General features: G+C 39.4%; 1 protein-coding gene across 1 annotated transcript; it reads right to left on the bottom strand.

The window, feature by feature from the left end:
• Nucleotides 1-8,294: 8,294 nt before the first annotated feature.
• LOC146461778 (uncharacterized) lies at nucleotides 8,295-18,458 on the bottom strand. The gene is made up of 6 exons (XM_085086683.1): nucleotides 18,164-18,458; nucleotides 16,171-16,758; nucleotides 15,202-15,422; nucleotides 12,904-14,587; nucleotides 12,083-12,180; nucleotides 8,295-11,611 (listed from the first exon to the last, which is right to left on the bottom strand). Exons 1-5 carry the CDS (start codon nucleotides 18,240-18,242, stop codon nucleotides 12,092-12,094), a joined length of 2,661 nt encoding a protein of 886 aa, XP_084942809.1. The 5' UTR covers nucleotides 18,243-18,458; the 3' UTR covers nucleotides 8,295-11,611; nucleotides 12,083-12,091.
• Nucleotides 18,459-19,518: the final 1,060 nt, after the last annotated feature.

Raw genomic sequence — 19,518 nt, 5'->3', positions numbered from 1 at the left:
CACACGCAAGCATCCACAGGCTACACACGCTCCCCCAACAGGACAGCTGATGAGGTGGGACGGCAAATTGTGTTTGTGTGACCAAGGTGACGGCAGAGTATTCATGACTCTAGATTGTAACATTCCTATCGCTCGTGGTTTTCAGATTGTCACAGATGAGAGAACCCCAGTTTTAGTCGAAAATCGCATAAAACTGTGAAGGTACTAAGATGTCACCCTTCCCTCAGCCGTCCTGTTGCGTAAGCTCACTATTATGCACAGTCTAGGGAATCAGTCTAGGTGCAGTGATGAACGGAATGACATCGACTATATTTGTTCCAAGGCTAGCAAACGACTGTATTCTCTCCGTTTACTCAAACGAAGTGGTGCTCCTGTGGTCTACTTGATCGGCTTCTACTGCTGTTTTTGGCGTCCGATCTTAGAATACGCCTGTCCCGTGTGGCACTCGTCTCTTATCCAGAAACTCAGGAATCAAGTCGAACAAGTTTAGAGGAGAGCCACGAAGATTATGCTGCCTGATTTGTCTTATAGCGAGCGTATTACTGAGCTTAAGCTGGACTCACCTAGTAATGATCGGCGCGAGATTGTAACTCGTAGGTTTTATGCCGTCCGTGCTTGATAAATCATGCCAAATTCATGATCTATCTGATTGCCTGTTTCTTTACATTATAAGTACTATTTGAGACAGCCTCGAACTTTTCCTCTTTTTCAGTACTCCACTTAAAGATTTCAGAGATTTGGAAGCAGATTTTTACTATTCGCAGTGGGATACTGGGACGATTCCACTTAATTTTGTATTGAAAATTAATTATAGACTCTTTCTAGCTTTAATTCCTTTTATATCTTTTTAACAGGTAATTGATGCCACTGGTCTCTTCACAATTTCTGTATCAATAGTATTAGAAACACAGACCATAGACTGCAGACTTAATCTGGGACTAGATTATGTCCGATCAAAGATTCTGGTCCAAAAAGGTCGACCTTATCTAATCGCATCCTTTGGGACTATTTTCGTTAAAGGTGTAACTGGTAACGTGAGACATTGAATGTCATTCTCGTCAATAGACCTACACCTTTCAAAAGCTCTATTTTCTCTAAGCCCTGATAAACTGCAGCTGCATTGTTTTTTAGGGTTGGAAGTATCGTTCTGTTTTTCGTTTTTTTATTCTCTCGACCAACCAACCAAAGCTGCGTTTCCTTTTGGCCGGCGCCACGCCAAAAGGAACGCGGCTCTGGGAATGAGAATGACCAAAAGTCTCAACGTAGCAGTTACTTCTGACGTTAAACTTCACACAACAAGCACTCAGTGGGTTAACTTTCGCCGTCTGAAGTCTGCATATTGCCTTTAGCTTTTGGCCATGGTCTACAATCTACATTTTTACACTTAGCTTATTCTTACTCTATCGTTGAGGAACTTAAAGACTTCATTTTTGCATTTAATGTGTTGCCGCTGATTGGAAAGGAATATTTACTGAAAGCACCACTCACGTACACTGCGGCTTGGTCAGAGTCCCACCTGCATGCCTACCGCCATGGAGACTGGGCGGAGCTATTACTGACCATAAAAGGTAACATGACACGGTCCGGAATGTTATAGATAAATTAGCAATTTAAATTTAATAAAAAGGAAATAAAAAGATGTTTTCGTCAATCGGAGCTAATCTCCCAGAGAGTGAGGTTAACAGTCTACTTTGTTCCCGTGGTTGAGTGTTTCTAATCCCGTTACAGCCCACAAAAATGGAAGAAAATTGCAATTTAGGATGTAGTGATGATATCCAAGAAGTTGCCCTTCCATTTACCATCGAGGAAGAAACAATTTCTGATGACGAGCAAAGCAATTCACCAACAACTCGGCACGGTATGTCAAGTAAGTAGGTACAAAATCTTTAATATTAATTACATTTTTCCCTTATAATTCCCTGTTGTTGTTGTTGTTTTTTTACCTTGGTTCGCACAAGGCAATTGGTTTCTTTTATTCACTTGGAAGTGCACAGTAAATTAGATTGGTCTCATTCGGCCAGAACAAAGAAAGACACTCGTCGGTCCGTGTAAAGGACACCAATTTTATGGTACTTATTTTTCTTCGTAAGTTCACGACGGCAGTAAATATCACAGTTTGAATCGACAAAAAAATCATATTCGTGAAAATCATTTTCACGCAATTTTTTTGGAGGTTCGAATTGATTTGGATGGAACTGGGTTGAGACAGTTTTACTTTCCTTTCTGATCTTGAATTGTAATTTTTTCGCTTCGCCTATTTCTGCCTAATTTGCTTAAATGTTTCATTGCTAGCTGGTTCAAACTTGATTGAACGACAAAAAAAGCGTGATTGAAATGAGAAAAGCCCAAACAAGTCAGCTTCAATTCAACAACGATATCTGAATTTATTTTTGAAGAGGCTGGTCATTTTTTTCTCTCAGAATCTGAAAAGATGTCTCCCTTCACTTTAAACTAGTTTGACCTAAATAGACCACTTAACTCTAAGAATAAGATTTGTCTAAGATTTGTCTAACATGAATAATATCTTTTCCCTGCTAATGTCTGAAATCAGAGTTAATGGCAAAAAAAGGCTGCGAAGACGAAAAAGTCAAAGCACTCTGCTTACACTGGACAACGAGTTCAACTGATCTTTAAGCGGCAATTTTTTTATTCTCATGAGCATCTGAAAAGACGTTTGCTTCAGGTTAAAACCTATTTGACGGCTACACAGGCTACTTTATATAACAACGAAAAAAGCAAACTATAATAGAGGAAACCTATAACAATTTCAGCCTCAAAATTGTGGCTCATTAACCTAGATGTTGCGATAAAGAACAAATAGAACTGAAAATAAATGGAGGTGTCCAGTTCAAGCCTTCAAAACATTTCTAGACCGCAAAACTGCGCGGTCGGTGAGTGTCGACTCGGCAATCCTCTTGAACACGCCACTGTAAAATATTATTGGAACCAAAATTCTTGATGACCCCTTTTTAAGTAATGTTCTTCACAGTTACCGTGGCTCCAGATTGGGTTCATTCTCTATGTACCAAACCACGTCGCGCGTCGTGAATATCACTAATTAAATTACCTAGGGCAGTATAAAGTTAATAATCAGAAGTTAGTGTTATTAGCTTGTAATTAGCAATTTCACAATTATTTGTTACGGATAAGCATTAATTACATTTACTTCTCAATAATTCACGAAGAAAAACAAAGGAAATCACTTCCGTGAAGGAGGTTTGGAAATGTGATCTTAATTGTCATAAAATTTGGTGAACTTTTGCTATGAATTTCTCCAAGAATCAATGATGGTTCACTCGATAGAACGTTTCATTCGATTTTCAAAAGCCTCGAAGTTGGTTTAAAAAAACTCGGTTGCGCCTTGCTTTTACAAACTACTTATCGATGGAAATAATGTGATGGAATATGTTAAGCCTGGTGAGTAAATGAGAATGACCGGTCATGCATTAATCAGTAAATGACACGGGCATACTCGGAAAAACATCCGAGTGCTCTTATCAGGAGTCGAACCTAAGACCTTCCGATTACAAGTTCAGTTACGTCTTGGTTTTCGGAAATCAGACTTCAACACTCATTCTCGTGTTTGGTATATCACATAAAAATTGGAACTAAATTTTGAACCAGAATGTTACCAGAAAGTGTTCGTAGAAAGGGTCTAATAACAATTTGGATGAAGATGATATACTGTTTAACAACCTCTGCCCTGATCAAGCAGGACAAGTTAAGTTAAAACACGTGTTAAACTTTCTTTACTTTCTGCTCTGGAGAAAAACGTCGTTGTGACGCAAGGCTCATAATCAATAAATTCTCTGTTCACTGTGGAAAAGAAACACTGTTTTTTTTTTAATGCTCTAATTAAATCAAAGATATTACTGCTACCATAAATAAAAGGGACCGACAGTAAGAAACAGCGAAAGCAAATCGAGAACTCAACGTTTGCGATTGTCAGCCATGTTTAGCTCACCCAAACAGATTGAGGTAAACTATCCCAGGTAAATTCATATTCTTGTAACGGTGCCTTTAGTAAATCGTCATAGCTTTAGTATACCCTTTAATTTGAAGCTCTGGACCAATTTTTATAATTATATCGATTAAAGTATGCGGCAAATGACCAAGCGCAAATTATCTGAGATTAATTAGAAAAGAGTAAAAGACGATATAAGTGGAATTGTAATAGCCTGAATCATAGCCGATCATTTCCTACTGCATGGGTGAAATTCAGTCAATGGCGAAATACAAAAAATCAATCCATTTGCGTAAAAACAAGGACAAACATAAGGACAGTGTCTACTAATAAAAAAGTATTTTTGTTTAGTTTATGACTATGCGGGGAAAGCAGATCTTAGCGAGGGCTATTGAAATCTAAAAAGAAATTTGGGGGTATTACCCCGCATTTTTTAGAGATAATTAAGCAACAATTATTCTAAAAAAAAAACAGTAAAAAACAAAGAAATATATGGCGTTTTGTTCAAAATTGAAGCTTTTTTATCTCTGAAAAACGCGAGGTTACCCCCAATTTTCTTTTTGGATACCAAGAGCACTTGCTAAGTTCTGCGTTCTCCGCATAGTTTTAAACCGCGCAAAAATATCCCTGTATTAGTAGGCACCATCCATAGGAAACCCGAGTATCTCGAGATGCGTAGAATGTATGCGCAGTAACAATAGTAGGCACCGTCCTTAACTGATTTTATGCTATTAAATCTATCAGTCAGTTTGAAAAGAATCTCAAAAACGTGATATGTGCCTCCAGCTTATTACTAACCTCACGTTAACAGGCTAATTTTAAGACTACGGACAAATAGTCCATTATAGCAGAACACTGTAATAAAACACTGTTAGAAGTTCAGCCTTAGAAATGTGAAAACTTTTACGTTCCTCTACTAATTTTTTTTAAATATAATATCCTGTTGCGATGTTTTCGTGTCACAAAGGTGCGAAGGGATATCCCCCCGAAAAATGTTTCCTTTCCAATCTCCTAACCAACCAATTGTTTCCAAAAAAGCAGAAAAAATTCTAATTCATTGCCTTTTCTCTTTTCTCGAGTGTTTTCCGAGAGTATGGAAACGAGTAAGCTGTAACTTGAATGCTTGTACTTTGAAAGAGGAGGGATAACTTGTTCAAGGGCCTTCCCGGGAAAATGAACGTAAAAGCGATCCCCCTGATTGGAAGAATACAGACCAAGTCAGTTCACTCAACGAGCGTGATTGCGTAATCACGAGGATTGGTTGCATTTGGGCGGAGGGGGAATAGACCTTTCTCACTCGGTGGCCATGTTGAGTCTCAAAAGAATAAGAATAAAAAGCTTTGTTTTTGCACGGTTAGCCTCGCCCACTCCCGAATTCAGTGCGAGGCTTGCCGTGCAAAAACAAAGCTTTTTATTCTCCTGAGACTCAACATGGCTACCGAGTGAGAAAGGTCTATTGCACTGATGTCCCATGCCGCACGTTGGCTACTGTCATCAAGCGCGCAAAGAATCACGTTTTCACGCGTCGGTTAGATTCCATTTGCCATAAAAGGTAACATGAAATAAGCGAAAAATATCAGATGCCAGTAGTCACAAATTGATCACAGGTTTTTTCTTCAATCGGGCTTGTTGTTTTAGGAGGCAAGGGATACAAGTCTACATTGCTTTCTATATAACGACAAGTGAAAAATGGAACACAATTCCAAGCTTAGGTTGGTTAATGCCGAAATTTCAGTTTCAAAGCGCCCAAACTTGTCCAGTAGTATTTTTTCCTTTTGCGTAAAGTGTTTGTTACTCGTAAGCCGGTTAAAGTTAGCCGTCTTGATCAGTCCTCGCTATCGCAAACGGTTATAGCTGTGTTAGCAAGCTCGTCAATGCTCGCAAACTAAGACCACTTTTTAGCCCATAATTTCTGCTGCGAAAATCAATAATGCTGGGCTGTAACGTCAATCTCTCCAAGAACGACAGGCTGACACGATTTTTGGGCTTTCCAAACTTTTTACTTAATTGCAGCAAGGCAAGCAACGAATTCTCATTCACCTTCCCATTCAGTCACGTTACATCATCCTTTTTTGACCAGGAAAGAGTGGTGCAGGCTGTATGTTTCTCCGCGTTTAGCACCAATAACATCCCCTCTCAGCACTTTAATACATTGTTTGCTTTACAATTGAATCTGAAGTTCTGAGGCGAGCGGCCATTAAAAAAAAATAAAAAATAAATGCTTTGTTTATAGTGGAAATGCACTTTGCTACCCAAAGCTAGTTTACAGGCATTCCACTCAGAAATAACGGGAAACATATAATAATCAAATCGAACATAACATGTTAAAAATCCCAACTGGCAGGAGGCAAACCAGCTGGCTATTTACAAGTGTGGCCGAGGCGGGACTTGAACCCGGGACCTCCGGATTTAAAGTCTGGCGACCTTACCACTGGGCCACGCCGCCTCTCCTTGCCAATACATGTACACCTGTTTAACTTTCATTTAAAAACTCATAACAAAGCCGGGCTATTCCTGTTCTTCTTCTTATAGACGAAGATCCACACATGAAAGGACAAAATGCTTTCGTTGCTGTGCCGGAGAAGAAACGACAACGCACTCGTTTCAACATTTATCAGAGGGCAGAGTTGGAAAAAGCTTTCACCGCTTCGCCATATCTTGCACCAAGACACCGCCTTGCTCTGGCCGAGAAACTGAATGTCAAACCAGTAGCTGTCCAGGTAACTTATCAGCATTAAAACTGCAGAATACAGGGCCACTTTTACTTTAGACTCTCTCAAAGTCCATTTTCGCGGAAGCCCAGTCTCGCTCGTCGCTCGTCGGTCACTATTTTCGGCTCATAAGAGGGCGACTTGAAGCAATTCTACTTTTACGTAAATCGTTCCCGAGCTGACTAGGTTAGCAGCTACCAGTGTACTGGCAAGCATCGAACCACCGAGAGTAAACGTATTCCTTTCCTTCAAAGTGCTTGACTCCATTTACGAGGCGCCGAGCCTCCGCTGAAAACCCACAGTCTACCTTCTTATTTCACCAAGGCACAGAGTAGACTTCAGGAGCCTTTTTTTTTTTGTTTTTCAACTTGTAATTTTCATGAATGAAATCTAGTGTTTCCTTCAATGAAGTATTTTGTTACCACCTAGAACGTTGCTAAACTTCGCTAAATTTACAATTATGATGCAACGTTGTCTCTGTGTAACTAACGACAACAAGTTTAGTTAGAAACATTTTCGAAAAGCCATTCCTCAGTAATATCGTATCCAGATCTCTCACATTTTCACTTTTCCAAAACTGCAGAGTGAGATCTGGGTACGAGATTAATTCCTCAGCAACCCATGGGCTCATGATTTTTTGTCTTTCTTTCTTTCTTTCTTTCTTTCTTTCTTTCTTTCTTTCTTTCTTTCTTTGTATTTGTGTGTTTACCTTCACGTTTTCTTCTCCATTTTCTTCTCCTCAGTCTTGGTTCAAGAACCGACGTTTCAAATGGCGCAAAGAAGTAAGACAAGGTTCAAACTGTCCTTCCCAGGGACTTTCGCTGGAGATTCCGACACCGAATGCGTATTTACCCGTCATGTATCAGGCTCCATGTGTCTTCAACTCTGGCGGTATTCCCCTGACTCGATGCCAAGGATGTCACGAAGAAAAGCCAACCAATAAACATTTTGAAAGAGTTTTTTATCGTTACACATCCTATTAGAAAATGGGGTTATAGATACTGAGATTTATTTACACGTACACACAATCCCTCGGCTACTTCTTTTTCCAGTGTTCGATAAAGAACTGTTTTTGAGAACTCTCCATGTCACTGGCTCACAAAACTAAAATTTGTAAGGCGAAGTTGCATTTGTATTCGGTAAGGAAATCTCAGTACCTAAATTACATACCATGCTCTGTATTCATATGCCCGCAAGCTGATAGCGTGTTTTTTGTATTGAACACTCAAATCGTAGCAGTATGCAGGAAGCTTGTCCACGAGTCTCCTGTAGCTCAGTGGTAGGGCATCCGAACTGAGTAATCAGAAGGTCATAGGTTCTGCTTCTTTTGGGAGAACTCGGAATTTCTCTTCGAGTATACCTGCGTCACTGAAAAATTCTTCTATGTTTTTCTCGCTAGGTCAGAAACATAACACGATGATCTCATTGCTTTCAATAATAATTAAGTTTGTTTTCAGCTTGCCATTTTTCCATTTTGGTAATTTTTTTGCTTGAATTTTATATTTACATATTTACATGGGTTAATTTGGATTTTTCGGCGAGTGAATTGTCACGAAACTTACAAAACTTTAGCTTTGCTGAGTCAAATTTTATACTTTAATTTACCTCAATTTTCGCGGTCGACGATGGAAGACCGCAAGTCTAATTTTGTGTTTGTGTTGGGCTGCCTGTGCAAATGCATACGCAACAAATCGAGGTTAGCGGCCATTTTGTTTCTCTGTCGCATAAATTTACCTTGTTTTGATGCAAGAATCTGGCCTCATTTTCACGTGAAGATTTCACCCACACAAGTCCTCTCTCTTCAACATACCAATTGGTATGTCGACTGCACTTTTTAATCTGTGATTACTATTTCTAGTTAATCAAAGGTGTTGGTTTTTTCATATTGTGATTTTCGCGATCTTGTAAAGGATTAACTAATTTATTGTATTTTCAGCAGTGTTTATTACAATCACTATTGAACTTTATATTGTATACTTCGAGATATACATGTATATATGCTTATTTTGTATCAGAACGTAATCTAATGTAAGTGTTTTGCGTATTAACAGCAGTAGTCTTATCAGAAATTAGCTGTTTTACTCTATTTTAAGAACTGTTTATTGCAGTCATTGTCAGCTGCTTATTTTGCATCCTAAAAGATTTCGAGGACTTTCTCTTTCCTGCTTTATTGTGCTTAAGGTCTCGAGTGAAGCGGTAAGTAAAGTTTCAATAACATAAGAAGTGTTGTCGGGTTTTACTTAAAACCAATACTTATTAGTGAATAAAGAATGCTCTTGATACTGCTATATAGATCTAATAAAATACACGAGATGTGTATAGCACTATAAGCTCATTAAACGTTCTTTGTGAGCCTAAGGGAACTTTCCATTTGCCAGAACTGACCAGCCAAACCTGTCATTTTTCGGACGGAATTTTCCAATTTGAAGGCTTGGTTATACCCCAGCTCTTCGAATTTCTTCAAAATGGCACTTACATCTCTCTGATTTTGCAACCTTGAACAATTTGTAGATCCTGACCTTAAAAATGGTGCAGTCCATTTACGAACTGACCATTCAGTTCACGCTAATGGAAAGTGCTATAAGTATTTAGTATGAGTAATGCCATCCCCTTTTTCACTTTATTTACCGTGCTTCGGCACACCCAGATTTTAGCTGCTATAAAAAGACAATACTGATGGTAACATTACGTCCTCTAGCCTGCGCGCAAACGTCTCCTATTTTTTCTTTCTTTTTTTCCGCTCAAAGGAAATAGTACACGTACGCATGCGCACAGGCTATACGCCCCCCAGCAGTAACCGAATGCTATGCAGGAAGTGAAGTCGCTTAATTCAGCATCATGGACTTATCTTTTATGTTGTGGTTATTGTTGTTATTTTTTGTATTTGTTTTTTAAGGCCTATGCCCAAAAGATCAATTATTTTGCATTTCAATTTTTTTAATTTCTCCGACGGACTGACCGATGCAAACATTTCAAACCGAAACGACGCTAAAGAGAGAAAAAATGGCCTAATGGTTTGAAAGAAAACTTTCGTATCTTTGTATTGCTTATTACTGTAGATTTACAAGCGTTCCTAGCGACAGGATTGAACATTTTTATATTTCTAAAAGGGATTTTTTTCTTCAAAGAATTTTGTTTTGCCATTCAGTATAGCATTTCACAATATAGTCGAGAAAATAGGCTCTGATAAAGACTTATGAGCATGGTTCTAAAACCTGATATTTTGGAGCAGCAGCGAACGAGAAGAACAAGTCAAGAATCAAAACATTTCATGCTGGAATACGCGATCCACGCATACATACTCTCACCCTCTAAGATTTAAGGCTCAAATGGGGTAAGGACCAGTGGTATTGGTGGACACTAAGAGAGCAGAATCGTTTACCTAGATGTAATCTAATCTTCTTTTTGTCCACTCAGAACTTTTCATAATCTGAACCTGGAAAACAAGCTAAATATGATTGTTTAAACATGTATGAATAAATGTACATGTACAATGGATTATATGGTCTGTACCGGTTTCTGATGCGGGTACAAAAGGATTCAAATATATAGAGCAAATTTTAGTCGATCGTTTCTTTCAGGATAACACTTGGCTCAAAAGCACCAAGGAGTCGTATTCTACTTTTTTTGGTTATTTATCTTCACATTTCAAAACTGATGTCCCGGTTATTGTTTCTGCCAAGTTTGCAACATAAGCTGAGAAAATCATTATTACAACCAAAGTTTCTACATTAAAAAATAAATACTGCAGGCACGACTCAGTGGTCGATTCAGAACTACCTGTAAGTTGAGGGCCAACGGGCCTTGGGCCCGTTTCTCGAAAGTCCCAGTAACCTATCGGGCCCGATAAGTGTCTTTGGTGGTAAATGTTTCTTAACAGAAGTCAATTTTTGTTAGCTTTGAATACTAAATTTTAAAATCTTATAATTCTATGAAAACATTGGCCAACTGCCATGTCTGTAATCACTGTGTAATCGACGAAAAAACATTTATATACTTATCGGGGCCGGTAAGTTACAGGGACTTTCGAGAAACGGACCCCTGGTGCCCATTTCTCGAAATTCCCGATAACTTACCGGCCCCGATAAGTATATTTTTAAATGTCTTTTCGCCGATTACAGGCATGGTTCTTGGCCAATGTATTCATAGAATTATAAAGGTTTTAAAATTTAACATTCAAAGGTAATAAAAATTGACTTCTGTTGAGAAACATTTATCACCAAAGATACTTTTCGGGCCTGGTAAGTTCTCGGGACCTTCAAGAAACGGACCCCAGAAGTGAAGCGAAAACTTTCAACTAGAATGAAAAGCGATTCCGAACAGGGCATGACTACCAAAAGGTGAGGGAACCGGTGGGGTTGGGGAGGGTGGGGGTGAGAGAAACCTGTCGAAGGGGTTCCCCTGTCAAGTCAAAAATCCATAATCTATCGGGTATGATCGCGATCGAACTCAAGGTGCGTTCGATTGGTCGGATTCCTGAATAATTTTTCATGCAATTATTACTAAGACTGAATCCTCCATAAGAGGTTTTTGGAGTAACTGCAATACAAAATGGGGCTTGAACATCGTGTGCAAGTAAAACTTTGCAGATTTGTTTTGAAACGAGAAATCTAGAGGGTATTCTGTTTATTCTTATTGAAAACGGTCAATCGAACGCGACCTAAGAAGAGAAACCATACTGCACTAGGCGGCATATCCGCGTGTAGGCTATACATGACATTATTCCCTCCCCCAGGGGGGCCCGTTCCCCTCCAAGAGATCTGCCACAGCACCTCAGTGTAGTCCACTCCTCAATAGGGATGAAGATGAACACCAGGACAGAAATGTCACAGTGAAATGTTTATCAGTGAGAGAAAGTAGTTGACGATATAATGATCCGGCAAATAAAAGAAGGCTCCACGCGGAGATTCACATCAATCCTTTGTGTTGTGTTCACCTAAAAAAAGGAATAATAAATAACAAACCCAGTTATTGCTTTATTAACCTCTGAACTTGCCACGAATCAGTGACCTGAAGTTGGTCATGGTTGTTCATTTTTGACAAGAGAAGATGGACATCTCCTAAAACACCTCTCCATTCTTGATGCCTACTACTGACGAACCAGAAAATGTAGGCTTTCTAAAAGACCCAAACAACGTTATCTCCCAAATGTTGTTTTCTTAATCGGTGGGGGGGGGGGGGGGAGAGAAAAAGTGGGACTTTTCTCTCACTTTTTCTCGCACCCCTCCCCCTCCCCCTCTCCAATTACGCCTGATACGCAGGCGATCTTCACTTCCAAGGTGGACCTTGTAGCAAGTCTACTGAATATTGACTAACTACATTTGCCATGGAAATGAAATTAGTATGAGCAACCCGAAATGGGTTCCGGCGATGATTTATATTCAGTAAAAATATATCTGCCACATACCTTTAATTTCTAGCTAGATTTGCTGTCAACAGCGGTTTCTAAGGATTCCTCAACCGGATCATCAAGCATGTCTCTTTGGTAACCAACTGAGGAGGAATCTGAGAATGTGTAGATAATTGAATTGACATACTGGGGGCTACTAGTGTAGTTATTTACATTGAGTAACCTACAAATATTATTCTAACGATCGCAACAGTGTAAAGGACATATGGCAACAGTCAGTACAAACGTTTCTCCTTACAGAATGATCAGCATAAACACTATGAGCCACATTAAATAAGACACCAACGTAAGTCAGAGGTTTGAAGAATGGACATGTATAGATCTCGGGAGCTACTCTCTAGAGTAAATCATATAGGTTCCAAGCGGTATGTTTATATTCGCATTTTGGGTCTAAAATACAACATAGGTTCATACACTGCTATGATTCACAATGGCTGCGTTCCAATCCGTTCAGGGGCTCCCCTTATTCAACGGGTTAAATTAGAGAGACGTGACATCATTTACAAAAATAGAATAACGGTCACGTAAATGCTTTTTAGGTTGTTGCAACTTCCTGTCGCGTTTGTCCCAAGTTTATTATGTTTCTCACCAGTTAGGAAGGACCTCAATTGAAATTGCACAGGTACACTTTGCGTACCTATGTCTTTTTCTTCTTTTAAGTTCATAGTCTATTGTTGTGAGAACTCGTCCCCAGAGTCGTTCCCCAAAATGACTGGTGCTGCTTGACTCTCCTTTCTCATAGTCATTAAAGAGAAATTACGTGGTGAATGTAAATTATTATATTAATTTATTTTTTCTCAGTTTTAAACGCCACTTACTTCTTTCTGATGGAGGCGTGTACTGATCATCTTGGCTTTGTGGTGTATCAAGTTCACTCAACGTGCTTTCTCCCTCTTCTGGTAACGTTGGTGGCTCTGCGTATGCGGCCGATTCAGTCGTAATGGAAGGAGTCGGGGCCGTAAAGACAGTCGACGCAGTGTTTTCCTCTGCTGCAAATGAATCTTCACTACTTGGCGTAGACAAAATGTATACTGGGACTTCATCTGTGTCCTCCTGAGAACTAGTTTCTGGAGATGTTACTCCGTGGAGATCTGCTAGCTGTGTACCCTCTGTGTCTACCGTTGGTGAATAAGCAGCATTAAATGAAGGCCCCTCTGACAATGTTGCATTGTCGATCTGCAGGCTTTGGTCTTGCCTCAAAACACTTTCCTCCGTTCTTTCCTGATCTCCTGAGGCTTCCTCTGGCTCATTTAGAACCGGTTTATCCGGCTGATCAGGTTGGTTTGACAGGTTTTGTTGGCCATGGACATCCTGAATGATAAGCCGCTTGTTCTCTGTTTGGGCACCTTTCTCGATGTCTGTCCCTAACTTAGTTCTTTCGGGTTCATTACGGACACGTTGTGTCGCTGGTGTTTCGAGGTCTCCGCTGGAATATGCATCGATGTCTTTGACTGTAGCACCCCGATCAACCGTTTCCGCAGTAACTGGTTTTTTAGACTTATTTACCTCAGATTTATTAATGAGCTTGTCCTCCGAAGCAGCATCAACGTTTTCTTGTAAATGCGATTCCTCAGTTCTAATTTGATTGAAAGGTGCTTCACTCTGGTTCACCATAGCTTGATTTCCTTCAACATTCACAGCGGGTTGTTTATCGATGTTTCCCTCTGGAATTTGTGTCTTCGATCCGTCGAATATCGTTTCCTGTGTAGTTGTCTTCATGGGTACTCTTTGCTCAACTTCACCATCTTCAGCATTCCTAATTCCATTTTTAACAGTATTCTGTCCCGAGCCATGTTCTTCATTATCAAAAATGGGAACATTGGGTGGTTTTCTTGCATCACCTTCTCCCTCACTTACTTTCCCTTCAGCTTTTACATGTTCGATGTCATCGTTGGTCTCCGTGGATGGTTCATCCCCACTTCCTGATGTTTCAATTTCTTCCTCTTCATGTTCTGTCATATTTTGAGCAACTTGGTTTCCTGTAAATGGCTCTTTCAGCTGTTCTTCACCAGATGTGTCTGTTTCTTTATCAGCGTTTCCCTCATTGTCTTCGAAAGTCGCGTTAATATCTGGTCTTCTTAGTTGATCAAACAACGAGTGGTTTCTCGAGAATGATACCTCGCTCCGAGTGCCATTGTCTTGAATTTGCTCAAATAGTCTTACTTGAGTATCGTTAATGTCAGCTAAGCCTGTTTTCTCTAAAGTAAAGTTCCTTGAGTTTTCATCATAAACACGTTCGCTGTAACCTTTACCATATGACTCAAGGTCTGAGGTGTTTGTTTGGATTGATTCCTCAGCGGATTGGCCAAGAGTGTCATCAGTGTCATGCGTTTCATGCTCAGTTTCGTACCTGCCAAGTCCCTCGGAAGAATCGTGTACAGGAGGTTCTTCTGGAAATGTTTGATTCCTTCTATCTGGATTCTCTGGAGATGATTGATTCTGATAAAGGGAGGATTCCTTGTTTGAGGGTATAGAGTTTGGATTTTTGTCTCCTGCATTTGTCTGAAACAGAAAAACAACGGAACATGCATCACTAAAAAATACGAAAGGTATCACTTTACAACTACAACAAATTGTAAATTACATGCGTATATCCACGTTTCTTTTCCTGCTTTTTGTCCCTTCCATCTCACTTGTTTTGTTCAATGACTTAAACTTGTTTATTATTTCTTTTAGACTGAAGGCCTTGACCTAATTTCACCGAAATTAACCCTTTGCCACTTCACAGCTTTATTCTAACATCTTCTAACTCTAGGATGAATTTTGTCGGCGACGATAAACGTTGAGACATGTGTGCAGCTATCAAGTCAGTATGGACTGGATAGACTGACAAATATTTACAATATCAAAAATGCCATTGTAATGTAATGTAATGAAATAAGTCCGTGCTTGATATGTGACTTAGCAAAAAATAAAAGGAAAACAAAAAAGGAATTCCAGCGGTGAACAGGAGGATTACGGTTATAATGTCTAATATGCATTTATCCAAATATCAACTGATAAGCAGCGAAAAGCGTCATGAAATGTTTCTAAAATTGCCCAAGATGATTGATCCAATGGTCAAGCTGAAATGCAAAAATTACCCCAAAGTTAGACTTCATATAAGAGATAATTACCAACTCGTCTCCACTTCCAGAACCGGAACCGTTTTCTAAGTAATCTTCACTTGCTCCGTCAAGAGCCTTACGTAAGAGCATCTCGAGGTCTTCTGCGGTCACATTCTTTTCATGCGAATGTGCTGAAAAAACTGCAGAGGCCGATGACATGCTGTCAGCGTTAAAAGCAAACTGAGGAACCGGTAGTCCATGACTAACCTCTCCTTTTTTGTCAAGGCCATCTGAAGCAGATAAGGACGACGGAGTTAATGACATGTTTTTGCTAGAAGTATTACTACACCTTGAATGGTGAACTGTTACAAGCCTACGATAGTGAGGACGGCGAAAGATTTGATAGGGCGAACGCGAAGATATAAAGCTCTGGTGAACCACAGTCTCCGCATGTTTTATTTTCGCACTGCTCCCAGTTTAATTTTCTCATTGCCACTATATGAGATAGTGGAACATGCTGGGTAACTGGTGAATTGCTACCCAACCCACACCCTATAAACCACAAAATGTTGTTACCGATATCCTGTCATTGTGCCTATTTCCATTTATAGCCTTAATTAAAAAGAAAAAGACTATTGTTAAGCGTCTTCAGGAACAAACCTACTTGCTGGTGTCTAGAAGGGTCGTAAATAAAAGTTCTTTTTTCATCACTGATCGTTCTTTTAACAAGACAGTCTTCCAAAAGCCTAACAAATTTCTATTCTTCATCCCACGCAATGTTGCACAACCTATTCCTGATTTCTCGAACGTGAACTGATGCCGATTCATTGCCTTGTGAACCCTGATCCTAGGCATTTGAAAAATGTATTGATAATCAACTCATCCGGTTAATACCTAATGCCATACACCTCACTTTTAACTATTCTGTAATATGCCACCTGTTTGCCGACGGGTAAGATTTGGAAATGTAATTGTCAAAGATGATAAACAATCGATGTTAGATTATGCTGATGGGATTGCCTAAACTGGGCTACTTACCAGCTGACTTGACGGGAACTTCCAGTTGCGATTGTTTTGGTGACATGCTAGTCCCCAGTTTCATTAAATTGTGTCCGAGATTGGACAACAATTCGGGGAGAGAGTCTCGCTTGACAGATTGTTCATCTTTTATTTGCACATGTAGCTTTAGCTTGCTGGGAATGCTAAAAAGAGGAGGATGGCTTATATGACTTCTCCGATTGTCATGGTGATCAGCGTGAGCCCGCCGCAACAACTTCGGCTGAACCTTGTGCTTGGGTTGTTGATGAATCGGTTGGTGATAATGTTGATGATGGTGACGATGATGAACACGATCATGATGATGGTGATGATGGGGATGATGATGATGATGATGATGACGATGATGGTGCGAATGATGAAGATAATGTTTGAATGGGTTGTGGTGATGATGGTAATGACGATGGTGGTGATGGTGGTGTTTGTGTTTATCATGGTTATTGTGATGATGTGGATGATGATGGTGATGGTGGTGATGTTTATTGTGATGATGAACATGGTGGTGATGTTGATGATGGAATGTCTTTTGATGTAGCTTTGCCTTTAGGCTAACCGCTTTTCTTTTAGCATCTAAGAGAAGAAAATAAGTCATTAATGTAAGATATTATGTTCACCCAGATCAAATTGATTTATTTAAAATATTTATGTACTCCTTTCGGGTAACCGAACAAAACGCTTCTCCGGCCATTAAGAAAATGGCAGGAACGAGAGGATATATATTGGTGGTTTGTTCCTTGAAATCACACTTCACTGGAAAGTTGATGATGTAATGTAAAAAATCGATGAGTATCCCAAATGCTTTTACACGAAGCAGCTGTCTCTTTAATTTACAACGCAATTAAAACAACAGAATGGCTTTGGAATTTTCAGAAAACATGTTACACGCGTTTCAACGCAATTGCAATCTTTCGAAAAATACAAGACTATTTTACATTTCTTGCAACGTACAACGCAAGTTTTCATCGCGGGGAAAGTTTTCAAGAGGGGTGTTATACGTGCCATTTCGTCCACAACTTGTCGTTGTAAGTTTTAGGAAAAATTGCTTCGTGTAACCGAGCGATTTACATCGAAGTGTACATACAAACACAATGAAACCCAAACGCAAGCACAAGAATCCGAAATGTTTTGATGCTTTGCCCTTGCTTATACCTGCGTTTGTGCGGCTTGCGTCACTGGAAAAAACAAGGCATCATATGAACAAGCGGTATTTGGAAGAATAAAATTAGATTGAGTCGCATTTAGGGTTAGGGTTATATGGGTCACTATATGGTACCTTAACATGAATTACTTGCCCAATTGGGCCACAGGTTCTGTCTTTGTGTTATCAGGAAGACAACAAGAAAATCTAATGCACTTTTTACCATGGGATTCTAAAATAGTCTCTTGGGGGTATTCTAGGTTTTAATTTTTGGAGGAAAATCAAATACTCTACACATGACTTTAACCTCATCAATCGCCTTTTAAAAATAAAATGTGTTTTATGTATTCAATGTCAAAGAAATTTGTTTTTGGTTGCGGCGATGGTCAATGAAAGGAGTAAAACTCAGAGAGCGAAACGACAACAATGTTGGCACGGCAACCAAATTCACTAAATTGTGGCTAAAAAGAGGGAGCTTGAATCGATAAGTTGTCAGCGATGCTTCTAGAAGAATTGCGCTGCAAACTAATTTCAAGCTACAAAGGGTACTCCTTGAAAATCAATGGTTGGGACGTTAACAATAAATATCGGACAACAAAAGTTTGCTTTGCTTTACAACCATTTTCTTCACGAAAACGCCAGTTTGATTCAAAATTAAACACTAGCTTTTCCCGATCATTACAAAATAATGATCCTTCCAACTCGCAAATACAGCGCTCTGTCATGTTTGAAATTGTTCATCCTTCTTGATGTTTAAGATTAGATCACTAGTAAACATGTTCAACAGCCACTGAACAGCTTGGAGATAGTAAAAAAAAATCACGCGAAACCTCCTACCTTTGCTGTTACTACTGCCAGCTCTGTAAACCAATGTGACAAAAACAAAAAGAAGAGCAAACACTACTTTCCAATTCATTTTGGTGCTGTGTTTCTTGTTTTCAGATATTAAGGATTCGACTTCAGTAATCCAAATTGATTTAGCGACTGCCGATTTGCTTATCACGTTGGTATTTCTTGTATTCGTGCGCAAATGTTTTGACAACAATGAAGTTGTTTAATTTAAGAAGGACCAAGAAGCAGCGCCGACTGGTGAAAACTGTAAAACAGCAACAGGTAAGAGGAAATATATAAGCAAAACAAGCACAGTCTTTCAGGGTTAAACCAGTCACTGTTCTCCTAGTCAACTTCAAATCGTAAAATCGTAAATCGTCTGTCGTGTTACTGATTGTCTGGAAGGAAGGGGACACAGAATACGAAGAAAATAAATCGGATGGTGGTCTCTCCGCTTTTTTGGATAATATAATTCGAGCGGATATTAACGAGAAGAGGCAAAATAAACTGATGAGACGCTGGCAAGAAAGATAAACGTTTATTCTCGATCCGTTTTTTCCCCATTTGCCATTTGCTATCCGCTTTTCTGAGGATTTGCGTGAGGAAGTGAAATCAAGTGATGAGTAGAGAACATGTCGACGCTATTTCTCGGCATTACTCCGAAACGTTCATCTCACCGAATATCGCTTTTTGGGTGAATGTAAAACTAAAAATATTTATGAACAGGTTAATGAATAACAGGAAAAACAAAACACGGCTAGTATATATCACGATTGGTCGAAGATATATTTTCAAGCCGGAGCAAAGCCAAACTGCAAATGTCTATTTCGTAAAGATAACTGACTTGTCAGGGTAGTCAATGTCAATGTTTCCATAAAAAATAAACTCTACCCAGCGAAATAATCCTCCGCATTCTTCATCTGCCTGAATATTGATTTATTTTCGAGAAAATCAACGTAACAATTCCATCAAATACTATCGACGGTAGTCTTCGAATTCTATGGTCTACTTACTCTTATAGACCATAAAATGACGCCATTAAATGTTCAAAACTTTTCAGTGAAACCACTTGAGTTTTGAACATTTTATGAGGCATCATTTTATGGTCTATAAGTGTATACACCATACAAAAGTGCCTTCGATATGTTAGTTGTATTTCCGTATTTCAACTTTTTCAAGCCTGTTGATAATCAGCTGATGACGCGGCGGTGACCGTGGTTGTTAAGGGTGGAAAATGGTTAAGGTGTAGGAATCCTTTACAATGTAAATCGCGTGTTTTCAGTGAGAATTGCTAAGGCCTGATAAAAAGAGAACATGTTCGAAAGGTTCTATTCTCAACTGGTGGAATAAACAAAGTGCAT

This window comes from Pavona decussata, unplaced genomic scaffold (assembly GCF_977016875.1).
Source record: "Pavona decussata unplaced genomic scaffold, jaPavDecu1.1 SCAFFOLD_195, whole genome shotgun sequence".
Classification (NCBI taxonomy): domain Eukaryota; kingdom Metazoa; phylum Cnidaria; class Anthozoa; order Scleractinia; family Agariciidae; genus Pavona; species Pavona decussata.
This window is presented reverse-complemented; position numbering and strand designations above follow the sequence as displayed.

Excerpts from the sequence above, each read along its gene's own strand:
- LOC146461778 (XM_085086683.1), bottom strand. The coding sequence starts at position 18,242 with ATGAATTGGAAAGTAGTGTTTGCTCTTCTTTTTGTTTTTGTCACATTG. Across the intron at positions 16,759-18,163 it reads TGGCAGTAGTAACAGCAAAG|ATGCTAAAAGAAAAGCGGTT; the intron begins GTAGGAGGTTTC and ends TTCTTCTCTTAG. Across the intron at positions 15,423-16,170 it reads AGTTCCCGTCAAGTCAGCTG|ATGGCCTTGACAAAAAAGGA; the intron begins GTAAGTAGCCCA and ends TATCTGCTTCAG.